Source organism: Triplophysa dalaica, chromosome 12 (assembly GCF_015846415.1).
Source record: "Triplophysa dalaica isolate WHDGS20190420 chromosome 12, ASM1584641v1, whole genome shotgun sequence".
NCBI classification, from domain to species: Eukaryota; Metazoa; Chordata; class Actinopteri; order Cypriniformes; family Nemacheilidae; genus Triplophysa; species Triplophysa dalaica.
The window spans coordinates 23,246,038-23,265,996 of NC_079553.1; the positions used below are offsets into that span (position 1 = coordinate 23,246,038).

Consider the following 19,959-nt stretch of genomic DNA (forward strand, 5'->3'; position numbering starts at 1 on the left):
AAGGAAACAGGAAATGATGTCACGAAGTCTGGCACACATTCATCTGAACTCTTTATTTTTCTGTAAAATATGGTGAGGATACAGTCTTAAAAAATTTTCTGTTAGATACTGTGTTTTAGGAACATTATTTACAGCAAATGTGTTTCCCTGGTTATCAAAATGGCACAAATTAAAAGCAACAACTGTAAAATTACATCTTAAAATAGAAAGAAAATATTTTTATTTCATATTTGACCAAGGCAAAAGCGAGGCCAAGGTACTATAGAGACAAAGCTAAAGCGCAATAGGAGAATGTCAAAGTTGAGTCATCACAGGGAATAATAGAGGAGTCCAGCTGTTCAACAGCTCATTCTACACAGTGCAATGCAGCAGCAGGACATTAAACATCATCTGTAACGTTAAAAAACAAAACCACACTCATGTCCTGTACATACATGCAGACCGACAGTAAGAAATGTCTTAATGTTCTAGACAATCTCATCTTTTATCTGTTGTTCAAAGGCAACAAATATGAAGGACCAAACTTATTCATAATATAATTACTGTACCACATTGGTTATTGTGTGGCATGTTTTAAACACTAGACTGTTTTCACAAGTTAACATCTCTTAATAACACCTTCTTTTCTACACATTTCTTAATTTTCTTTTTTCCTTATGTCTGTCCTAACATGTTTTATTCCCTGTTTACTGTAACATGCATTTAAGCTGCTTTGCAACAATGCAAAATTGAGAATACATTGAAATTGAATGACTTTGGTCCTCCATATTAAATGCATGTTATTTTGAATGATAAATGTAAAGTGAAATAAGTAAACAGCAGCGTCCAGCGCCGAGTGGAACATGAGAAACACACAGACCCTCATGTGAGCTCCTGAAACGCTCTGATATCACATTGAAAGTTCAGGCACTGTAAGAATTAAAGCCCAACTCCTGCATTCATAACTCAAACACAACACACACACACACAAGATCTAACACTTCAAACAAAGGCAGTGGTACTAAACACAACACAGAGCTCCCTCTTCCATGCCAGTGTCCATTTCACAAGATGCTTTTGATCAGAATTAAACCACACGTGACAAAACCCAACCCTGCAGCTTCTCTTCCATAATATATAAACAAGTTTTTCATATACAAACACATTTATGCACATACACATCAATAGCAACTCTCATCAAAAAATAAATCTTATAGTACACATTATTGAGTGAGATAAAAATAGGTGTTCCTTTGAATATGGCCTTGCTCAAAAGGATATCCGTGCAAATACAGGCAGAGAGTGCAGACGAGAGGATTCCGGTAAACCTGATCACACGCACATATATTTGGTCATTTGCTTTAACACAAGCACAAGAACACAAAGAGGAACACACCACATTCAGCACTACAGGTACCAGCTGAAACATCAGTTCACTACATACTTCATACTGTGCAGTATATACTCTACACTATTCTTTAAACCACATTAGACATCATTACACCATACATGATTCAAACGCTCTACACTTCAAGTCACAAGTGGTCATCCAGTTATCAGTTGACTTGTGTCGTAACATTTGGCAGTCTGATCAATTAACAAGCAACAAAAAAACACCTGATACTGTTTTACTGTTCATTTGTCACACTGGGAAAACGGAGAAGAACGGTATTTCACACACTGCTCTCTTGTATACTGCACAATGTAGTAAATCATCTGAGTGTTCATGCTTCTTCACATCGCTTGCATACTACATACTGCAGAAAATGACCACAGTTTATTAACATGTCTGCTGCCCTGGACACACAGACAGACAGACTCACATGTGACGCTGAGAAAACGAACAGACATCTGTCTGAATTCTGTGTGCTAGCCTGGTTTGATTTACCTCAGACTGAAATGGAGCCAATGAGGAAGGGTCATAAACCCATGGGTGGTTTGTGATTGGCTGACAATGTGGCATCGGTGACAGGATCAGAGAAGCGCAGCAAGTTAAAGAGAGGATTGCTCACAGTTCACGAGAGCGTTAGTTAGCCAGCAGCTAAGACACACACACACATCTGTCCGTCCTGATGTTTCTGACCACACAAAGGACAAGTTAACACATTCACAAACACCACATTTTGTCACTATTTCAGATGGTCAGAGCGGAAGGAGTCCTCCACCGCGGGGTCAGCCAGCATCAGGTCTCCGTCCGTCAGCATGCCCAGACCCTCCAGTGCCAACGGGTCCATCTGCAGCGGGTCATCAGAGGCAAACGGGTCCATCTCGAAGCCTGGCACACCCGACAGGGCGCTGGTGATCTCCCTAGATAGTCCTGACGAAGAATCTCCTGAGGAGAGAGAACTCCATTAACATCTGATCGTTATCACATTAACACACTGTAATATATCTCCATAAAAGGGAAGGAAGGAGTCGGGAACCGGAAGACATTTTAAACATTTAATAACAGAAATAATAAAAGCCGGCGGCCCCTCACAGCCGACGCTGGCAAACAAAACATAAATACAAAACACAAGAACATAAATATAAACTTAACATAAGTTCGGGCCCGGTCCTCTCTCTTCAAGGGTCCGGTCGCTCGTTCCTTTTATATGCTCCCTATCTCCTACGTAATTCGAGCCCGGTGTGCGCACAGCTGGCGCTCATTCACAATTACACACCGGACTCGAACCACGGTCTCGCCCGCCTACTCCACTACACACACATACATCAGCCAATACGCTCGCCTGGCCGCATCAGCCAATGAGTACACACTCACCCGTCAGCATGATGTCGGTCCCAGTGTGTTGTGTGTCTGTGTAACTCTGACACTGCAGCTGTTGTTGTGTGGACTCCTGCGCCCCCTGCTGGATGTTGTAGGAATTGCCCTGACCCTTCAATGGGGTGCCAGAACTACCGTCACGCTTTAAAGCCTCCCCCTGAGAGTCCAAAACCAACTGCACAACACAAACACAAGTCTCTCAGTGCTGTGACTGACCCATCAGGGCACCCGTGTGTGTGTGTGTTACCTGTTGATTGAAGTTCTGGTTCTGTCGGCCTGTTAACTGCAGGGTCAGGTACGGATCATCCAACAAGGAATTCAGAAACAAGGTTTCCTGCGGGACAGCAGACACTCAACACATTAAAGTCAGCATGCAATTAAAAATAACAATTCAAATCAATTTACACAGTGGTGCAGTATGAGCATTTATTTATCTGTGCACATCATTATCTTTTAAAAATGTGCACTTTTAGTCTTTAATCAAAAAACATTAACGCCCCCCCCTCGCAATGACCTCTCTTCACTGACAGATTGCAAACTGGATTACACATCTGACTTCATTTTGATATCAACACCCAACTTTTAACAATCCGATCAGTACGCGCACTACACTTATTTCTCATTTCAGAAGTTGTTTCACTCGGATTAACGTCACGGTAGGGAAGAAAAAACAAACGCTACATCCGTTTCAAGTGCTGCCGTTTTACATTGAAGATTAGTTTTGATATTTGATTAATTTAATTCAAGTAGAGTAAACCACAGGCCAACTCTTCTGATAGATGAGGACTATCTTTGGGGATTGTGGGATGTGAAGAGCTGACACACTGGAGTCCTCAGATTGACTCACATTATAAAAGTCAAGTTCAGTGCTGAGGTCCTGACTGTCCTGCTGCTCCGCCGGGACGTCCGTCTGCATGTCTGATGGCCCGTAGCCTAAGGGGTTCTGCTTCAGCTGCACATTAAAGTTGTGTGACTTCTGCAGATTCTGCATGTTTTGCAGGTGAAGCGTGTGTGTATGAGCGCCTGTCTGCGGCTGCCCATATGAATACTGCAACAATCTCTGATCCACCTGCAGCATACTGGTGTCAAGAGCTACACCCTGAGAGAGAGAGAGAGAGAGACGGATGGGACGTAAGCCACACGTGTTCTGATCAGTGCACCCGTGACATACATGTGTGTGTGTTTACCTGCGTGATGGAGCTGAGGGGGGACGACACGGTAGGCGAGAACTGTTTGGGGTGATGTCTGCGTGTGTCTGAGGGAAGAACGACAGGGGTTAGCTGCGCTCGTCTGCGGGGCGATGTGTTCAGCTGCGGCTGTCCGGGTACGTTGCTGTAAGTGTTACCGGCTGCTGATTGGAGGGACTGGCTGCTGAGGGAGGAGTTACTGAGGGAGGAACGCAGTGACTGATTGCTGAACGATGACCTCAGAGAGGGGGAGGAGCTTAACGAGGACTGGAGGGAGGGGTTGCTGAGAGAGGAGTGCAGGGAGGCGGAGCTAAGAGAGTTGGGGAATGAGTGACTGCTGAGAGATGATTGGATGTTGGGGTTGCTAAGCGATGACTGGAGGGATGGGTTACTCAGGGCACCGGGCAGAGACGAAAGCAGACCTGCAGACAATAAAAGGGTCAAATGAAAACTCGTTTAGAACCCGACATAAATAAAGCAATATAAAAGAACATAAAAGAAATGTGTCTGAACGCACCTGGAGAGTGGAAGGTGTTGTGGGTGTTGATGCCCAGCTGGGTAAGGGTGGAGGTCAGGTTACCCGTGCTGCTGCCCCCGCTGAGGGTGGGATAACCGGGCTCATCGGGGTCCAGTGGGGTGGGCAGCGGTGACGGGAAGTGCAAACTGGAGAGATCTGGCAGCGAGCCGCCCGTATTCAACAGTGTTGACATGTGGGGAGCGCCACCCTGCTGGTCTGGAGAGGGAAAGACACTACAAGCAGAGAAACAGACCGAGAGGGATGCCTTGAAATCAGTCATGTTCCGTCCATATTAAAAAGTCTTGAAAAGTAAGGTAGATCATCGGTCACAACAGTTTACAGGAGAGTCTGATGGTCAGGAGACGTGTGATCGGTCAGTTAAACTCACGTAATTCCGGGCACCTCACAGGACTTTGGTCGTGAAGACAACAGTGGAAACTAAAGAGATCAGACACACAAACATGTGAAGAAGCTGTGGAAAACATGATGTCTATGATTATGATTTCCAACAAAGTTACCCAAAGCCAAACCTGACAACACCTCAAATCAACACACACATACACACACACACAGAAGAACAACAAATGTTGTAGCACCTTTCTGGAGTCCCAAGGTTTCAGAAGCGCTCCGTCATCTGGACCGTTCTCTTCAATGGGTGGGACGGGATATGAGAAGACTGCAGGAGAAACACAACATTTTCATCAACTGACCCACAACTCAGTGTGTGTGTGTGTTACAGACACTGACCGCCACGTCTGCCCTGCGGAGTGAACGTCTGTCCTCCACCGAACGAATCACCAGCTGCTGGATTCATAACACTGGTGTGAAGCGCTGAGTCTGAGTTAGTTCTGTAGACCAGAGAGAGATGCACATACAGGTGATGTTAGGGGTGTGTACACAAGTGATGATTATGTCATCAGCAGCAGTGAGGTCACACATTAATGTGGTCGCTTTGAACCCCAGTAAATAAAATGCCTTTGAGTATAATGCGTGAATCAAATTCATTGACTCACAAAAGTGAATCAACAGTGAATCATACTACAGTGTTCTCTTGAGTGCTGAATGAGTCGAAAGAACAATCCAGAAGCTCCAGAACTGAACTGAACATCATGAAACTCATTCAGCTCCAGTGATGCTGACGTTGAGATAGAGAGAGACAGTGATACAGAGACGGGTAGAGAGAGAGAGGGAGACGGGGAGAGAGAGTGATAGAGAGAGAGGGAGACGGGAAGAGAGAGTGATAGAAAGAGAGAGACGGGGGAGACAGGGAGAGAGACGGGGAGAGAGAGAGAGAGAGTGAGTGATAGAGGGACGGGGAGAGACAGATTGAGAGAAAAGTGAGAGAGACGGGGGGAGAGAGAGAGGTAGATCACCTGTTGAGTGCTGTGGTAGGAAGCTGATGGAATATCTGGCTCTTGTCCGTGGAAAAGTTATTGTTCCAGTTCCTTCATGATTGACAGAAAAACGTCTGTTATTTCCAGATGTGAGAGAGAAATAATGAGGCGAGAGAATCAGAGAGGCGGAAGAGAAGAAGGAAAGAACGCTGAGCAGGGTGGATGGTCAGCAGAAGTGTTGAGCCGTTATCATGTTGAGAAGTTAAAGGTGTGTGTTAGTATTGCTGATGTCAATAGAACAGATTACAGATGATTTATTGGTGAAAGCACTGCAGAACATTTCCTGACACCATGAGACCAGAAGAAGATTTCCATACAACACAGAAAAAGATCATCTGACAGACACACACACACACGTATGTTAAGCTCTTTTCACACAGAGATCCTGGAAAATGTGTCCAGGATTTTTTTGTGGAATCTGTGCGTGTGTTCACACACAGCCTGTGAATATCTGTAAAGATACCTGACGTGATCTAATGTTATTTGCATTGTTTTTTGTCGTGAAAGGGCGTGATCACGGTGAAGGATTTTTTCTTGAGGTGTTATTAGGTGGCAAATTGCCCAATTTGTTATCATAAGTGCCAAATAGGCAAAAAAGTCTCTCTTTTAATTGTTTTTATTCTGAGGCATATATATTGTTGCTTTTTCCACATGACAAAGATGTCAATTTTAAAACAAACTTTTTTATTTATAATTGTTATTGGTAAATGCAGAACAACAAAGAGGCACAAGAACGCAAGGTAGATGGTTTGTTTTAGATATGATGTAATGTGTTTACACAATTTAAGGTTGAAAAACAATGTTTTTTTTTTCTCATACCATGCATGTTTGTATCTCCTCTTTGCTCCGCCTCTCTGAAACACACAGATTTTGAACAGAGCTCATGGCTCTGAAAAGCGAGGTGTGCTCTTATTGGCCAGTTCACCAGTATGTAGTGATTGGTGGAATACTGCAAGCGTGTGAGGGAAATGTAACGCCTCTGACCATATTTGGAACATCTTGCGTATACATTTGGGCGGTCTTAGTCAAACAGACCACCAACTGATGTAGATTTGTGGGGGTGTGGTTACATGAGGTGTTTCAGACAGGTCTGGATGAGCATTCGCTTTTACAAAGAATGACTCTTTTGTTCCCACACTTCAGTTTCTGCAATTTTACGTGTCAAATACATGCATGTACAACTTATAACACACCAAAGACACAGAAAAACACGTGTTCACACCATATGACCCCTTTAAAGCTAAAAATAAAAGATGAAAATAAATACAAGCAAAGAGATCAGGCTTGTTTACTGCAAATTTACAGAGCCTAAATGAAAAATATAATGGCATTCTGCCAAGTAAAAATTAGCGAGCAAAATAGCCAAATGCAATACAAAAGGCGCGGTATAATCCATTTTCAGTAATATGATGAGCAAAAATTTTAAAGTTTTGAATTAAGTTTATCGTTTTTTAAAACACAGTTTGATGAAACTATATCAGAAAATAAAGAGATTTCACTTCACTCTTTCATCACAGTAGGTGACAGCGTGGCACTAAAGTTGGTTCCTGCCATTTAATATACACAGAAGAAGTACGGCCATAATGATTTATCACGAGAAGAATCAAAATACACTTTAATCGCATAACATCATTTAATGGAAACGCAGTCATTCCGTGATATGTTTTTATCAACATTTAGAAAAACATCGTTTAACTTTTGTGCAAATCTGTAATGGAAACCTCGCTAGTGATGGAAACGCCAAATTTCAAATTAAAAACTCTTAGTACACAAAATAGATTTTCTCTTGGGGTGGTTTTTCATTTTTGCGAAAAAGTGTTGATGGCAATTATGGGAGATGGAAACGCATTTGCCGGATAAATTCCACCAAAAAGTCACGTAACTGCACTATGAGACGGCATTACCGGACTAACCAGAGAACGGATCTTGATACACAGCATCAGAAATGTTGTTACGGTCATTCTTAAATGTCTGAACAGTTTTTGTAAGTGTCTCTTAAAACTGTCACGACTGCGTTTCCCAAACACTGCTGTTATTGACTTTCCTAATCATCTGCTTGCACAAGTATTATTATTATATATGAAAGTGATTATATTCAGTGGCTTCTCTTACTTTTCTTACTGATATTCAGTGGCAGTTTATACGGAAGGGACGGTTGACTAGTTGGTGCTTATTTGCAAACATTTTATGCGATATTCCAATTTTGCGCATCAGCTAAATTCACAACTTTGGATGGAAACCCGGGACTCATTCTGTTAATGTTACTGGGTACTCTTTTCGGAATCACTTATCGGATCAATCCGGGATGGGTTTGCGTTTACACAGAAGGCACTCTGGCAATTTTTGGACAATTTTCTGGGATCAGCGGGCTGTGTGAAAGGGGTTTTATTGACACGAGACACGACCAATGAGAATTTTACCTTCTCCAGCTGGAGTCAGGGGGCGGAGACAGATACATAGCGGCACTGTGAGAGCTGTCCATCTGAGGTCAGAGGTCAAGGGTACAAACAGACAGACAAGACTCACACATTCACACTGAACGTCCTTCGATCTGAAGCATGTTTAAGTGAAGTCTGTCTTCACACTTTCATTCAGATCTATTTTGAAATGATGTCCAGTCATGTCAGATGAAAACACTTCAATGGTTTTGTTTTATGCTACACAACAGAGGAAGTCGAATGAAGTAGAATGAACTCTCGTCTCATGCTATGAAGCTTTCCATGACATGATGATGACCGTCATGTCTCTCTCATGTGTTGTACAGAAGGATACTTGTCTCCTGTAGGGTCTGCTGGGCGAGATGAAGCGTTTGTCTCTGTGGACTCTCTCAACCAGACCATGATGTCGTGTGGATCGACAGGAGTCCAGAGGAGACTGAAACGATCCCTGCCAGAAACACACACACGGGGGATGATACACTGCTTTGAAACAATCCGCTCCTATCACACACCCACACACACACTCACCTGCAGCTCTGACGGGTTCCTGCCGATCTGGTTGACGTTGGGCAGAGATCCGCCGTAATACAGGCCCTGACTTCTGGACAATCTGACCTTCTGTGCCTGAATCTGAACAATCAAACCAGCAGCTGTCAGAGCATCTTCACCAGTGAAACAACACAAACACACCCAATGTGTTTCAACGGTAAAACAAGTGTGATCTGTTCTATTATCTTGTGATTTTAGTGTGGACACTTAAAACTGTGGATGAGAATTAAACCAGCATAACTACACAGGTGTGACAACATGTTAACACAAAAACTAAACAACTACAAAAAGTATTTGTAATATTACTTCAGACAGCGGCGGAGCGATGCAATCTCATTCATTTTAATGGCTACTTTCGGCGACAGTGACCATTGCCGACAGGAAGTGGCCGTGTTTAGTTTGCAACAAAGTTGAGAATTGCTCAAATTTATACAAATGATGAGCAACTACCAATCGGAGTACAGTAGTAAAGCTCACGTCTCCGTCAGTAACTGCAGGGTTTGATTGTCACTGTTACTATAGCAACCAAAGCTAGGAACGTCTCGTCTAATGACCTGGTAGAAAGAGCCTAGCGACAGTCTCTGGCGGTGTGAACGCACAGTTGCAGAAAACATTGTTGTGAATTACTACAGAACACAGAAAGTCTCTCTCATGAGATAAAGGCACAGATCATCTGCGTGTGAGCCGAATAAGGGGTTCAAGGTGAACCGTTGAAAAAAAGTCACAGTTTTAAAACCACTCAAAATAAAATTTTACCAGTACATTGTCCTTTATTTTACACACATTTACGTTGATGCTAAAATGTACTTTAATGCAGTGCAAAATGTAAAATAGAGGTAAAACAACTGTAAAGATATGTGCTGTTTTTATGTCTCATCAAAGAGGGAGAGTGCAGGTTCTGTGCTGTTTTTGTGTATGCTTACTATATGGTCTGCTCATCTGCACTTCATCTATTTTATTTATTTATGTAAGTTTAATGACTAGAAATGCTTGTAAAAAAGACTAGAAAGGGCTGCTGTGAAGTACTGATTTAACCTGACAGACTGTACATGTTTACTACCGATACAAATAGTTTGTGTTTCTTAAAAATAAAATATATTGTGTTCAATGGTTTTAGCCAAACACTTAAAAGAACACATTTTAAATCCGTAACCATCATACCGTGAAACCACAGTATTTAGGCTTAAGGTTGCGGTACCGTCAAAACCTCATCCCGGCCCATGTCTGTGTGAGACTTATGACAGTCATAACATTATTAGAACTGTCAGAACTCAACCGTGTGAACCGGTCATACATGGGCTGGTAAAAGTGCTTGATTCTCAATAACCCACAGTTCTTCTCACATGATTACTACAGTCCTACATCATGTAACAACACAAAAATGTATCCACAGTAACTATAGTATTACATGTTTGTTACCCATGTAAGAATGAGTGAGTTATGGCTGAATTATATTTACAGTAAGTGACTTAATTCAAGCTATTGATTTTCATCTGATCAGTATGTGTTCTCTGAAAAAACACAAACACAACTACTGTATATCATGTATGTCACATCCTTCCGTTCGTATGTTTAGGTTATATCTGTTATGCTGATGTTGATGGATACGGTTCTGTTCCACCATCTCCATCACCGTCCCTCATGTTTTATGTTTAAACACTTTAATGCAGTTACTTTCATTTCTGTTTGTCTGGGCTTCTTGTGTTTATATTTGATAAACCCATAAACCCTTTGTCAAATATAAACACCAGGAAACATAAGAAACACAGACAAACAAAAATGAAACTAAAATTACAAAATTATATGCGTTCCGCAGACACTAAAATGGTCAAAAAATTCAATATTCTACAGTTTTAAATGATAAAAGATTTATGAAACCTCTTAAAGCGAAAGGAAGTGTTTTACTGTTGCAATTCATAAAAATAAGTGGTCATACACTGTAGACTGCCGCAGTATGAGCCCACGCGATATCGCGATAATTCAACCGTATCGCGCTGCCCTGCAAATAACATGATAATGTAGTTATGCCAGTTTCATTAATATGCTTTCATACTGAATATATACACGAACCCTTTATCTGAATTGTTTTAATGGCAATGTACATTAAAATAAGAGAATTAAATGGTGTTATATATAGGTAACTTAGTATATTATACCGTATTGCATAATGTGTTGCTTTAACTGTGATTGACATCAGATAAATGAAATCACAACAGACATCACACTGACGGTAAAACATGTTATTCGAGCTCATACATCTGCGACAGAACATAATTATATGTATTATGAACTTTTGTTACGACGCGCTATGATAGAAGTGACGATAAAATAAGATGAAAAAATAGATATGATAAATATGTGAGAGCTCGTGCTAATCTGTCGCAAAGCGCTTCCTGTCTGTTAGTCTCAACAATCAAGCGCACAATTAACACTCATTCACTCGTATTTACTTTTATAATTCTTTAATTTATATCTGTAGTTCATCTACAGTCAGTTTAGCCGCTTTACTTAATGCCGTTTTCATTAAACCCGCGTTATTTCATTAGCTTCCGTTAGCTAGAATGCTAACTACCTGCTCATGCGCACTCCCGCCACCTCCGAGCGCGTTCCCGAAATCAAGAGAAAAACAAGTATTTGACATTTTGACAGGGCTACCGGGACCCTTGAATGTGTGTGAGTGTGTTACCCGGGTGGAGGTGAGGTCCATCATGACCTCCTGAAACGCCGCGGTATCCTCCGCCTGTCTCTGCGTGTGCAGCGCGATCTTCTCGCTGAACTTTCGCGGGTTTGACGCGCCGTGATTCGGGCCCGGTGTCGGTCCGGGTCCGCTAACTCCCGCAGCACCTGCGGTGGACATGATGAACGAGCCCGAACTCACATACAGACCCACAGACACACACTGACTGACACACCGAGAGACAGCTGAGCCCTCTAGGGGCACGAGCGAGTCTTGCACACATACACGCGCACAGTCACTCTCTGTATCCAGGGGCGGATTAAGGTGGTCAGGGGTGAGCCCCCCCCCTCAGGTGCCTTTCACGCTTGCGGTTTAGTTCGTAAGGGGGCACGGTTTAACCGAAAAATCACGAATGTAAACGCGGTCACGAAACTCAGGTGCGAACAAGGGTACCGAGCTCTGCGCATTAGCCGAGTAGTAGTCATCACATCATGTAGACGTTAGAATGTTTATTGTGTACACATTACTTGTCGACACTTCTGTTGATGTGTCTGTATTTGCTCATATATGCTGTATGTAAACTGTGACACATGAACACATCTGCATTCAAAATGGCTTACACACTAATGCACGCACATATTTATTGACATGACAAACACTATGTTCTGTATCTATAAACAAAATGAACAGAAACACAATTCAACTTTTAATGTAGCTTTTGTCAGCTTTGGCAAATCACTCTTACTATACTGTATTACTCTGTCAATTAGAAACTAAATAATATAACACTGAACAGACAAAGTAGAAAATATTTTAAACACTGAAACGAAATGAAAGTAGTAAAGGATTGTTGTAAGGGATATTATAAAGGCAGCCGGTTGTTATTGCAGAAATAAGGCTCTTGTATAACACTAAAGTGGATTATTTCGTGATAAAAGCCGGCTGCTTATACATTATCCCACTTATTACACGGCTACTTGCCCATTTGATAGAAAAACTGGACATGAAATGTGAATTTGAAATATTTTATTAGCTCATCTTTACCGAATGCAGACCTTCCGCGAGGAAAAAGCCGCTTACTTTTAAGGTAAGAAACAACGTTGCACTGCTCAATTTAACTCTATTGACATGTGTCTGACACAGCAGTGGACAAAAGTCATGTCTAGGGAACATATTTGACCAACATTCACCTTTCAATCCTCTTCACTTTTCTCAAATCTGAACTTCAGTTTACACTCCAAACTCAACCTGAACACAACTTCTGTAATACATTGTAAAGAATACACTTGAAGAAAGAGTGAAGAACAGTAGGATTATAAAGATGCGTTCAGAGATCAGAGATCGTAAGGCACAGGGTGCTTGACATGGAATGACTACACTAGTCTGTCTGCTCCTGAAACACTGAACTCCTCGACAGAAGTTGATGTTTGAATGAATAAAACACCAGTAAAGACTGCAAAACCAGTTAGGAGAAAAGCTACTTTATGGATGCGATGCTTTGGAGAGGCCGGTCCGTACCACATCATTCCCGCGACGGTGACATTGATGAAGATCCCTAAGGTCAGACCCTCTACCGCAGAATAAACCAGCTGGACCTGAGGACTGGGCTTCATCTCAGCCAGGACGCCGGCGAGTCCCATCCCGACTGGACTCATGACAGAGAAGAGAAGCAGAGCGGCGGCCACAGCTGTCCGGCGGAGATCAGAATAAACCAGACGAAACGCCAGACTGACAGCGATGGTTCCCTCGCGAAGAACCAAAGCCAAACAGATGTCCAGGAGATGCTCTCGTCCCAGCTGCGCTCCGGCGCTCAGACCCTGGAAGACAGCGTACGGACACAGACTGAACAGAAGAAGAAACACCCGCAGACCGGCGTGCGACCTCACGTCCTCTGGACAACAGGATCCTTCCGTCCCTGACGCTCGTCTCCGGCTGAATGGTGACTGTTGGTAGGAATGAGCGTCTCGCTGGAGACCGGAATCCAGCAGAGCTGCCTTCTCACACGACAGATCGCGGGACTGGTCTCTGAAAGCCAGTAGGATTTGTTCCGCCACCAAGACGACAAGGACGCCCATGACCAGAATGAACTCGGGTAAGGGGAAACGAAGCTGTTGACAGATCAGCATCATCTCTGCGTCAATCTTGAGCTCTAAAGAATTGAATTCAAGCGCGATCTCACTAGGGTTAGGAATCGAAAATCTATTACAAATTGGAATCAGAATGGAAGGTCTAGGAAACCCGGAAACAAAAGGATTCGGATACCTGGGCTTAAAATTTCCAATCCTGTGTGTATATTTTCAGAAATTTACACTGACATCTCAATAAAAGCCCTTATGTAAATTAACAATATTTTTATTAAAGTAAGCATAGTTTAGTATTTGCATTAAAAAGCACAGGAACCACAAATCAACAATAGTTTCATATAGTTACTACAGTTTACTACAGTAAAAAAATAAGTCATAAAAAACATGATTCTATGTGTATACTATATACAGAGAGGGGTGCTCATTCATGTATATATTTATATATTGTTTGCAAACAAGTCAATAAGCAGTTTAAATGACCATACAGGTTGATATCTAAATGTTTTATTTCAACTGTGGAATCGATAAGAATCTAAATTGATAAGCAGAATCATCATTGGAATCGATTCCCAACTCTAAATGTCACACAGACTCACCGTGACCCCCAGACGACCAAATGTCTGTTTGGTGTTGTCCAGGTAAACTGGGAGGCGCTCCAACAGTGCAGTGGCCAGAAAAACCCCACAGGCAAAGCTGGACATCAGACCTCGAGACCCTTTAACACACATGAAAATCACACACACGGCTCCACCACTACTGAACACATCACAACACACACACACACACACACACACACACACACACACACCTGAATCTGAGGTGAAGAACACGAGGCGTCTCATGATCCACAGCGGACCAAAACCACACAGAACACTGACACAGAACACAACGGACAGAGCAGACAGTCTGATGTAGAGCTCAGGTACGACAGACACCTGTGAGGTCTGATCTGAATCCATCATCACATGATCTCCATCACAACTGAAACACAACCACACGCTATTCATTCTCTCTGTCATGTTGTCATATGTCACAGAACCAGATGATGTAAATAACTGAAATAACATCTCTTCTGAAACTACATGCGCTGAAAAAATCCTCCTTCGAGAGAGAATGTCACACGTCATTACAGTTGTCAAGACTATCAGTTACTTACCAATAAAAGTCAAGTTTAGTTCTTTGTGTCCTGGATAGTCGAGTCTTCTCCAATATAAACTTTTTCCATCTGTAAAAGAGCTTTAACACAGAAAAGCATAAACATCGAGACTAAATCCAAACTAACGGTCACTATCAGGTCTGCTCACAGAAGCACGTTACTCTCGTCAGTTATAAAACTGAATTAACATCGTATTAAATCTTTTTTATTTACATTATTCGGACTTTGATCGAAGCTTTATGCTGAGGATTGTTCCAGTAGTGTGCTCGAGCTCAGTTCCTGTTTTCGGGAAGCTGTGAGTCACTGTTCTCTGGATCTGATTCATTTGGACGAGTGATTCAGTTGAACGAACATTTTGGGCTGTTCAATTCAATTCCACTACTTTTTTCTACAAGATTCAGTTCAGAGGTTTGACTCATTCGCGAATTGGACACCGTGATTCAGACACACATTTATGTTTTATTCATTGTCAAGTATTACATTTATAAATAACCACAATAAAAACACTTGCTAGGGTTAACAAAAAAGGATGAATACAAATTAGTAGCACTTTGGATAGTTTCCACATATTCATCTAGGTCAACTTTGAACAAAAAAATGAGGTTTAGAGCCAGTAAACGTTTGTCAGTGAATGTGAAATTTAGCTAACAAAATACATAAATTAATTTGGTAAAAATCTCTTGTATTTTCCATTGAGTATGTTAAACAAATCAAAGAAAGCATCTTTAAACAAAAAGGAAAGTCACTCACAAAATAAGATTGGATAAACACTTAAAATCGATTTTGTTTAAGAACTCCAGACACCAGTCGATAGTTTTGGAAGCAGAGCACACGTGCAGATAACTGTTTGTCAAAACAAACGACCGGCGGCAGCCTCACTGACAAACTGTCACAGCTCGCGACAACCTATAAAACCTCAGCAGAGGATTCGGATTGGTCCATACTCAACAGCGCAAAGAAAAGTAACGTACGTCACATGATAATTGCGCGTCACTACAACAGAAGTATAGACTGCTGAAATCACATCCGAATAATGATGCTGAAAACGTTTACGGTTGTAAAGGTAAAACCACTGCACTGTAAAATTAGAAAAGCAAAATTATTTTTTATACTCGTCGTATTTGTTCTTGGGGTGGGGAGTTGTGGGAAGTGTGTCGTTTCTAAACTCCGCCCACACGCGTTCAACGCGGATGTGAATCAATAGATCCAGAAGATCCGGATCCTCCGTGAGGAATATCCGTGTTTAAACATCACAGTCAGAGCAAGTGAAGAATGCGAGAAGCAGATATTGTGTCCGGGAACATCACATCCACAGAGAAAGTGAGTCAAATTCTGCAGGAAACCATTTAAGCACAATATGCGTTGACAGCTCGTTTCAGACACATATTTGTTGTGATGCTGCGGTCTCTTTCTCATTTGTTTACTTTCTGAATTCTTTAGCAAAACCACGAAACGCTATTAAAAGTAGCTGCGGTGACAGACTTGTTGTTTCCGTGTTTGTAAAGTGAAGAACACAATTCTTTTTGCTGTATGTTGTTGAAACTCTTAACAGGATCTGACAGAATGCTCCTCCTGTCACGTGACACAATTCTGCAACTGTTGCCTAAATGTATGATAAGCTGTATGAAATTATGCAGGATTGGGAAAGCGATATTTAAATACAATTTGAATTGAAATCGAATTGAAGATTAGTTTTATGCCATTGTGCCAAATATTCTCCTGTTAAAATTGTTCATAAATTTGCAGAGGAATGTAGATTTTATTCTATATAACATACTGACGCACATAGACACGCAAACACACACACACACACAGAAACCCTGCAATTAATTCTGCAGTATTCATGTCACTGTCTATCAGTAAATGTGCCTCACTGTTTCTATAAAACTACGAAAGTTTCTCATTTTTGTTCAAATTCATATTGTAGTTTATTAATTGAAACAGCACAACATTTGTCTCAAGGTGTGACCGCAGTTGAAATTCAGCACATTTACTATGGACATCATCCACATTCTTAATTGACACTTAAAGTTCTTTTGAGCCACTGTGAACAATTGTGTGATAAAGTTTGTGTTGCTGTAGAATGAAGATGTTGATGAGATCTTGGAAGAGTCTCATCTGCTTCTGGATGACTCGTGTTCTGGGATTCTTTACCCTGGACTGGAGACCTGGAACACTGAATCACATTGTGTGAGTATTCTCTCATTGAACCCGATTCACTGAATCATTTGGTGACTTCGGATTGAAGCATGTGAGTCACACACCGTCCTGTATTCTGTGGTAAAGCCTCACTCAATGTCTTACAGGGTTTGAACGACAGTGAATCTGAGGAGGTTCTGAACGCCATAAACCCAAACGAGGTTTACCCATCAGCAGCAGCAGGCGTGCAGGAGGTGTTGTCAGAGAGCGACAGCGGACTGTCTGAGGATCTGTGTCCTGATGGAGCGCACGAACAGAAGGTCAACGTCCAGCAGATGCCTGCTCTCTATCAGGTGGTTTATGACATCAGCAGTCTGGGGGCCGTCATCACAGAGCGGGGGCCGCCACATATGGATGTCATCTCTATACAGCTGGGTGACCATCATCTCTCTTTACTTCACTGTCTGTGACATTCGTGATGATGTCAGATGTCCGTTTACTGATGTCTTCTCTCTCTTCAGACGACTGGAGCTCTCAGATTTTGTTGTCGGATTCCTGTGTTGTCAACGAACTGGTATCATCTGTCAAAATGGAGAGTGACGACACACAACAATCACACACGCCGGACAGCTCTTTGGTATGATGATGATCTTTCTATGATGATGATGTTGAGACTGTTCTGGAGACCCGTGTTGATTGAGAATCTGTCATCAGGTTTATCCTGAACTTCAGCTGACAGAAGAGGAACAGTCACTTCTGAATCAGGAGGGAATCGCATTGCCCAATAATCTGCCCTTAACTAAGGTCACATGTGTGCTGTGTGTTGTGTTGTGCTGCGTGTGTGTGTGTTGTGTACAGCACTGACTGAACTTTGTTTGAATCTCACAGGCTGAAGAGAGAATTCTGAAGAAAGTGAGACGGAAGATTCGTAACAAATTGTCAGCACAGGACAGTCGCAGAAGGAAGAAAGATTATATCGACGGTCTGGAGAGCAGGTGACATATTGACTCCTGTGTCAGAAAAATCTGTCTGTCGGTCTGTGTGTTTTCTTTAATGTGTGTGTGTTTTAGGGTGGCTGCGTGTTCGGCTCAGAACACAGATTTGCAGAGAACGGTGGAGCATCTGGAGAAACACAACATGTAGGTGTAATAGAGGTGACAGGTGATGTCACCGGTTGCTCGTAAACAACTGTTTAATGTGTTCAGAACATGTGATCTGGTTCTTGCTGTGCTGTGTTTTCTGTCGTTGATGAATCACTTTGCATGTGTTCGGTTGCAGTTCTCTTGTGGCTCAGCTGCGCAAACTGCAGTCTTTGATCAAGCAAACGGCCACGAAAGCTGCGCAGACGAGCACGTGTCTCATGGTCAGTTCTGATCTCTTGAACATCAGATGAATCTTTTAGTTTCAGCAGTGATTGAATGTGTGTTTTCTCTCGTCACAGATCATCATCTTCTCTCTGGGTCTGATCATATTCCCCAGTTACAGTCCGTTCACATGGCGCTCAGCGGAGGACAGCTATGCACCGTCTGCTGGTGAGACCAATATCAAAACATCAGTCTGTCTGCAATGACGAAAACTGACTGCGTTGTCTCGTGTGAACTGTTCGGCGTGTTTTCTTTTTGCTGCAGTGATGTCCAGAAATATCCTGAACGATGCGGCCTCACTTTCCCTCTCTGAGGACGTGGGGCAGGATGAGCCGATGATTTCAGATCCACTCACAGATCACAGTCGACCGGATGAGGCGGAGGTGGTGTTTGACGTAGCGCAGGTGTCAGAAGATGTGGCGGTTCGGCAGGGTTCAGTGCTGGAGAACGACACGGCTGTGACTACAGGAACCACGAACACTCCTGCCGTGGGTTTCATCGCACCTGTGGCGACAGGGAACGCAGCGACAGACGCAGGCAAACCTCCACACGCTGATGAAATGTGAAGAATCCTCCGGTGTGGGCTGTTGCTCTGGGTGTGGCCGGTTCTTTTGTGCGAGTGCGTGTTTGAATGAACGCCAACATGTGTTTGACTGTTGGCCGTCAGTCGGGTGGCTTTATTTATTCTCGCTGGTGTTGAAAGACTGTTAAAGGTGTGTTTCCTCTACACTACTGCCCACTGCAATTGGTTTTCCTGAAATCTTTTGCATCATGCAAAGGAAATGTAAAGTGTTTTTAAGCCCATGCCTTGGTGCACTGTTGATAATGGAGGAGAAAATGCATTTGTTGTTGTTGACCTCTAAGACTGACAACCTTTTTTTGCATAAATTTCATTCATTTGCTTGAAGCCATCAAATCAAACCAGACCGTGATGTGTGACGGCTCTATTGACCCGTACAGTTGAGATAATCAATCAAATCAATTTAAGATCCAGTTAGAAATCAAACACTAAAGAGTGTAAATAACACTTACGCTGTTTTTTATATAATGTCCTGATCCGTCTGTATCATGTGAATTATTTTACATGTTAGTGGGCTTTGCTGTTTCAGATAATAAGAATAAATGTTAAAGTTTTATTTAATGACTTTTTGTTCATGAAATGCTTTTGTTTGTACAATGTCCTTGATTCAGATTATCTGAGGATGTAATGACTGGTTTTATATTTTGTCATTTGAATAAATGTTTTTGTAAATCTGTGAAGAAACAACACTCGGCAGAATGTAATTGTGGAAGGACTTGATGATCCAGCTTGAAACTGAAAACTATAACACATACACACATAAACACAAACACACTTCGAGACGTACAATTACAGGGGATGTGGAATTGTTTAAACACATACATGTATGAAATAAATACACAATCAGAAATGTACACAAATTTCTTTATTTAAAAATATTTCAGCCCTTACATGTCTTGATAAGGAACACTTTGACTGAAATAGAAAGTGTGTCAGTAATAATCTGCTGATCCTGAAGATCTATTAAACACGTGGTGAATGAGGATTGTCTTTACGTTTCAATCCTCAGATGCTTTTCCAGAATGTGTTGTGGAGAAGATGAAGAGTGATATATGATGTTAATGGATGACTATAGATTAACAAAGTTCGGGAGAAGCCAGGGCATATAATTAAGACCGGCTCATAAATAGA

The 19,959-nt window shown here is 42.1% G+C and overlaps 3 protein-coding genes across 6 annotated transcripts; 1 reads left to right on the plus strand and 2 right to left on the minus strand.

The window, feature by feature from the left end:
* Window positions 1–27: 27 nt before the first annotated feature.
* LOC130432497 (CREB-regulated transcription coactivator 2) lies at window positions 28–11,940 on the minus strand. 3 transcript variants are annotated; one of them, XM_056761876.1, is made up of 15 exons: window positions 11,515–11,940; window positions 8,808–8,909; window positions 8,614–8,727; window positions 8,262–8,323; window positions 5,821–5,892; window positions 5,195–5,295; window positions 5,044–5,123; window positions 4,836–4,885; window positions 4,448–4,680; window positions 4,089–4,352; window positions 3,931–3,998; window positions 3,591–3,842; window positions 2,991–3,077; window positions 2,741–2,918; window positions 28–2,311 (listed from the first exon to the last, which is right to left on the minus strand). In XM_056761876.1, the coding sequence occupies exons 1-15, from the start codon at window positions 11,683–11,685 to the stop codon at window positions 2,109–2,111; spliced, it is 2,037 nt and encodes a 678-aa protein (XP_056617854.1). In that variant the 5' UTR covers window positions 11,686–11,940; the 3' UTR covers window positions 28–2,108. The 3 variants fall into 3 exon arrangements, with proteins under 3 accessions (XP_056617854.1, XP_056617852.1, XP_056617853.1); XM_056761874.1 differs by having other exon boundaries at window positions 3,931–4,352; window positions 11,515–11,932; XM_056761875.1 differs by lacking the exon at window positions 5,821–5,892 and having other exon boundaries at window positions 3,931–4,352; window positions 11,515–11,932.
* Window positions 11,941–12,516: 576 nt separating this feature from the next.
* On the minus strand, window positions 12,517–15,636 carry slc39a3 (solute carrier family 39 member 3). Of its 2 annotated transcripts, none has more exons than XM_056761879.1 (5): window positions 15,496–15,636; window positions 14,746–14,825; window positions 14,398–14,570; window positions 14,186–14,304; window positions 12,517–13,613 (listed from the first exon to the last, which is right to left on the minus strand). In XM_056761879.1, exons 3-5 carry the CDS (start codon window positions 14,549–14,551, stop codon window positions 12,879–12,881), a joined length of 1,008 nt encoding a protein of 335 aa, XP_056617857.1. In that variant the 5' UTR covers window positions 14,552–14,570; window positions 14,746–14,825; window positions 15,496–15,636; the 3' UTR covers window positions 12,517–12,878. The 2 variants fall into 2 exon arrangements, with proteins under 2 accessions (XP_056617857.1, XP_056617856.1); XM_056761878.1 differs by lacking the exon at window positions 15,496–15,636 and adding an exon at window positions 14,959–15,093.
* Window positions 15,637–15,906: 270 nt separating this feature from the next.
* On the plus strand, window positions 15,907–19,682 carry creb3l4 (cAMP responsive element binding protein 3-like 4). The gene is made up of 10 exons (XM_056761877.1): window positions 15,907–16,065; window positions 16,828–16,935; window positions 17,052–17,319; window positions 17,406–17,521; window positions 17,599–17,688; window positions 17,773–17,879; window positions 17,955–18,023; window positions 18,163–18,247; window positions 18,326–18,416; window positions 18,513–19,682. The coding sequence occupies exons 1-10, from the start codon at window positions 16,018–16,020 to the stop codon at window positions 18,812–18,814; spliced, it is 1,284 nt and encodes a 427-aa protein (XP_056617855.1). The 5' UTR covers window positions 15,907–16,017; the 3' UTR covers window positions 18,815–19,682.
* The last annotated feature ends 277 nt before the right edge of the window (window positions 19,683–19,959 follow it).

What these genes read in the sequence shown, in the direction of transcription:
- slc39a3 (XM_056761879.1), bottom strand. Translation starts at nt 14,551, where the DNA reads ATGATGGATTCAGATCAGACCTCACAGGTGTCTGTCGTACCTGAGCTC. An exon ending in GTTCTTCACCTCAGATTCAG is followed by an intron (nt 14,305 to 14,397) that starts GTGTGTGTGTGT and finishes TGTGTGTTAAAG; the next exon opens with GGTCTCGAGGTCTGATGTCC. An exon ending in TTGGTCGTCTGGGGGTCACG is followed by an intron (nt 13,614 to 14,185) that starts GTGAGTCTGTGT and finishes ATCTGTCAACAG; the next exon opens with CTTCGTTTCCCCTTACCCGA.
- creb3l4 (XM_056761877.1), top strand. Translation starts at nt 16,018, where the DNA reads ATGCGAGAAGCAGATATTGTGTCCGGGAACATCACATCCACAGAGAAA. An exon ending in ACATCACATCCACAGAGAAA is followed by an intron (nt 16,066 to 16,827) that starts GTGAGTCAAATT and finishes GTGTTGCTGTAG; the next exon opens with AATGAAGATGTTGATGAGAT. An exon ending in TGTCATCTCTATACAGCTGG is followed by an intron (nt 17,320 to 17,405) that starts GTGACCATCATC and finishes CTCTCTCTTCAG; the next exon opens with ACGACTGGAGCTCTCAGATT.
- LOC130432497 (XM_056761874.1), bottom strand. Translation starts at nt 11,685, where the DNA reads ATGTCCACCGCAGGTGCTGCGGGAGTTAGCGGACCCGGACCGACACCG. An exon ending in AACCTTGGGACTCCAGAAAG is followed by an intron (nt 4,886 to 5,043) that starts GTGCTACAACAT and finishes TGATCTCTTTAG; the next exon opens with TTTCCACTGTTGTCTTCACG. An exon ending in CTGAACTTGACTTTTATAAT is followed by an intron (nt 3,078 to 3,590) that starts GTGAGTCAATCT and finishes GCTGTCCCGCAG; the next exon opens with GAAACCTTGTTTCTGAATTC.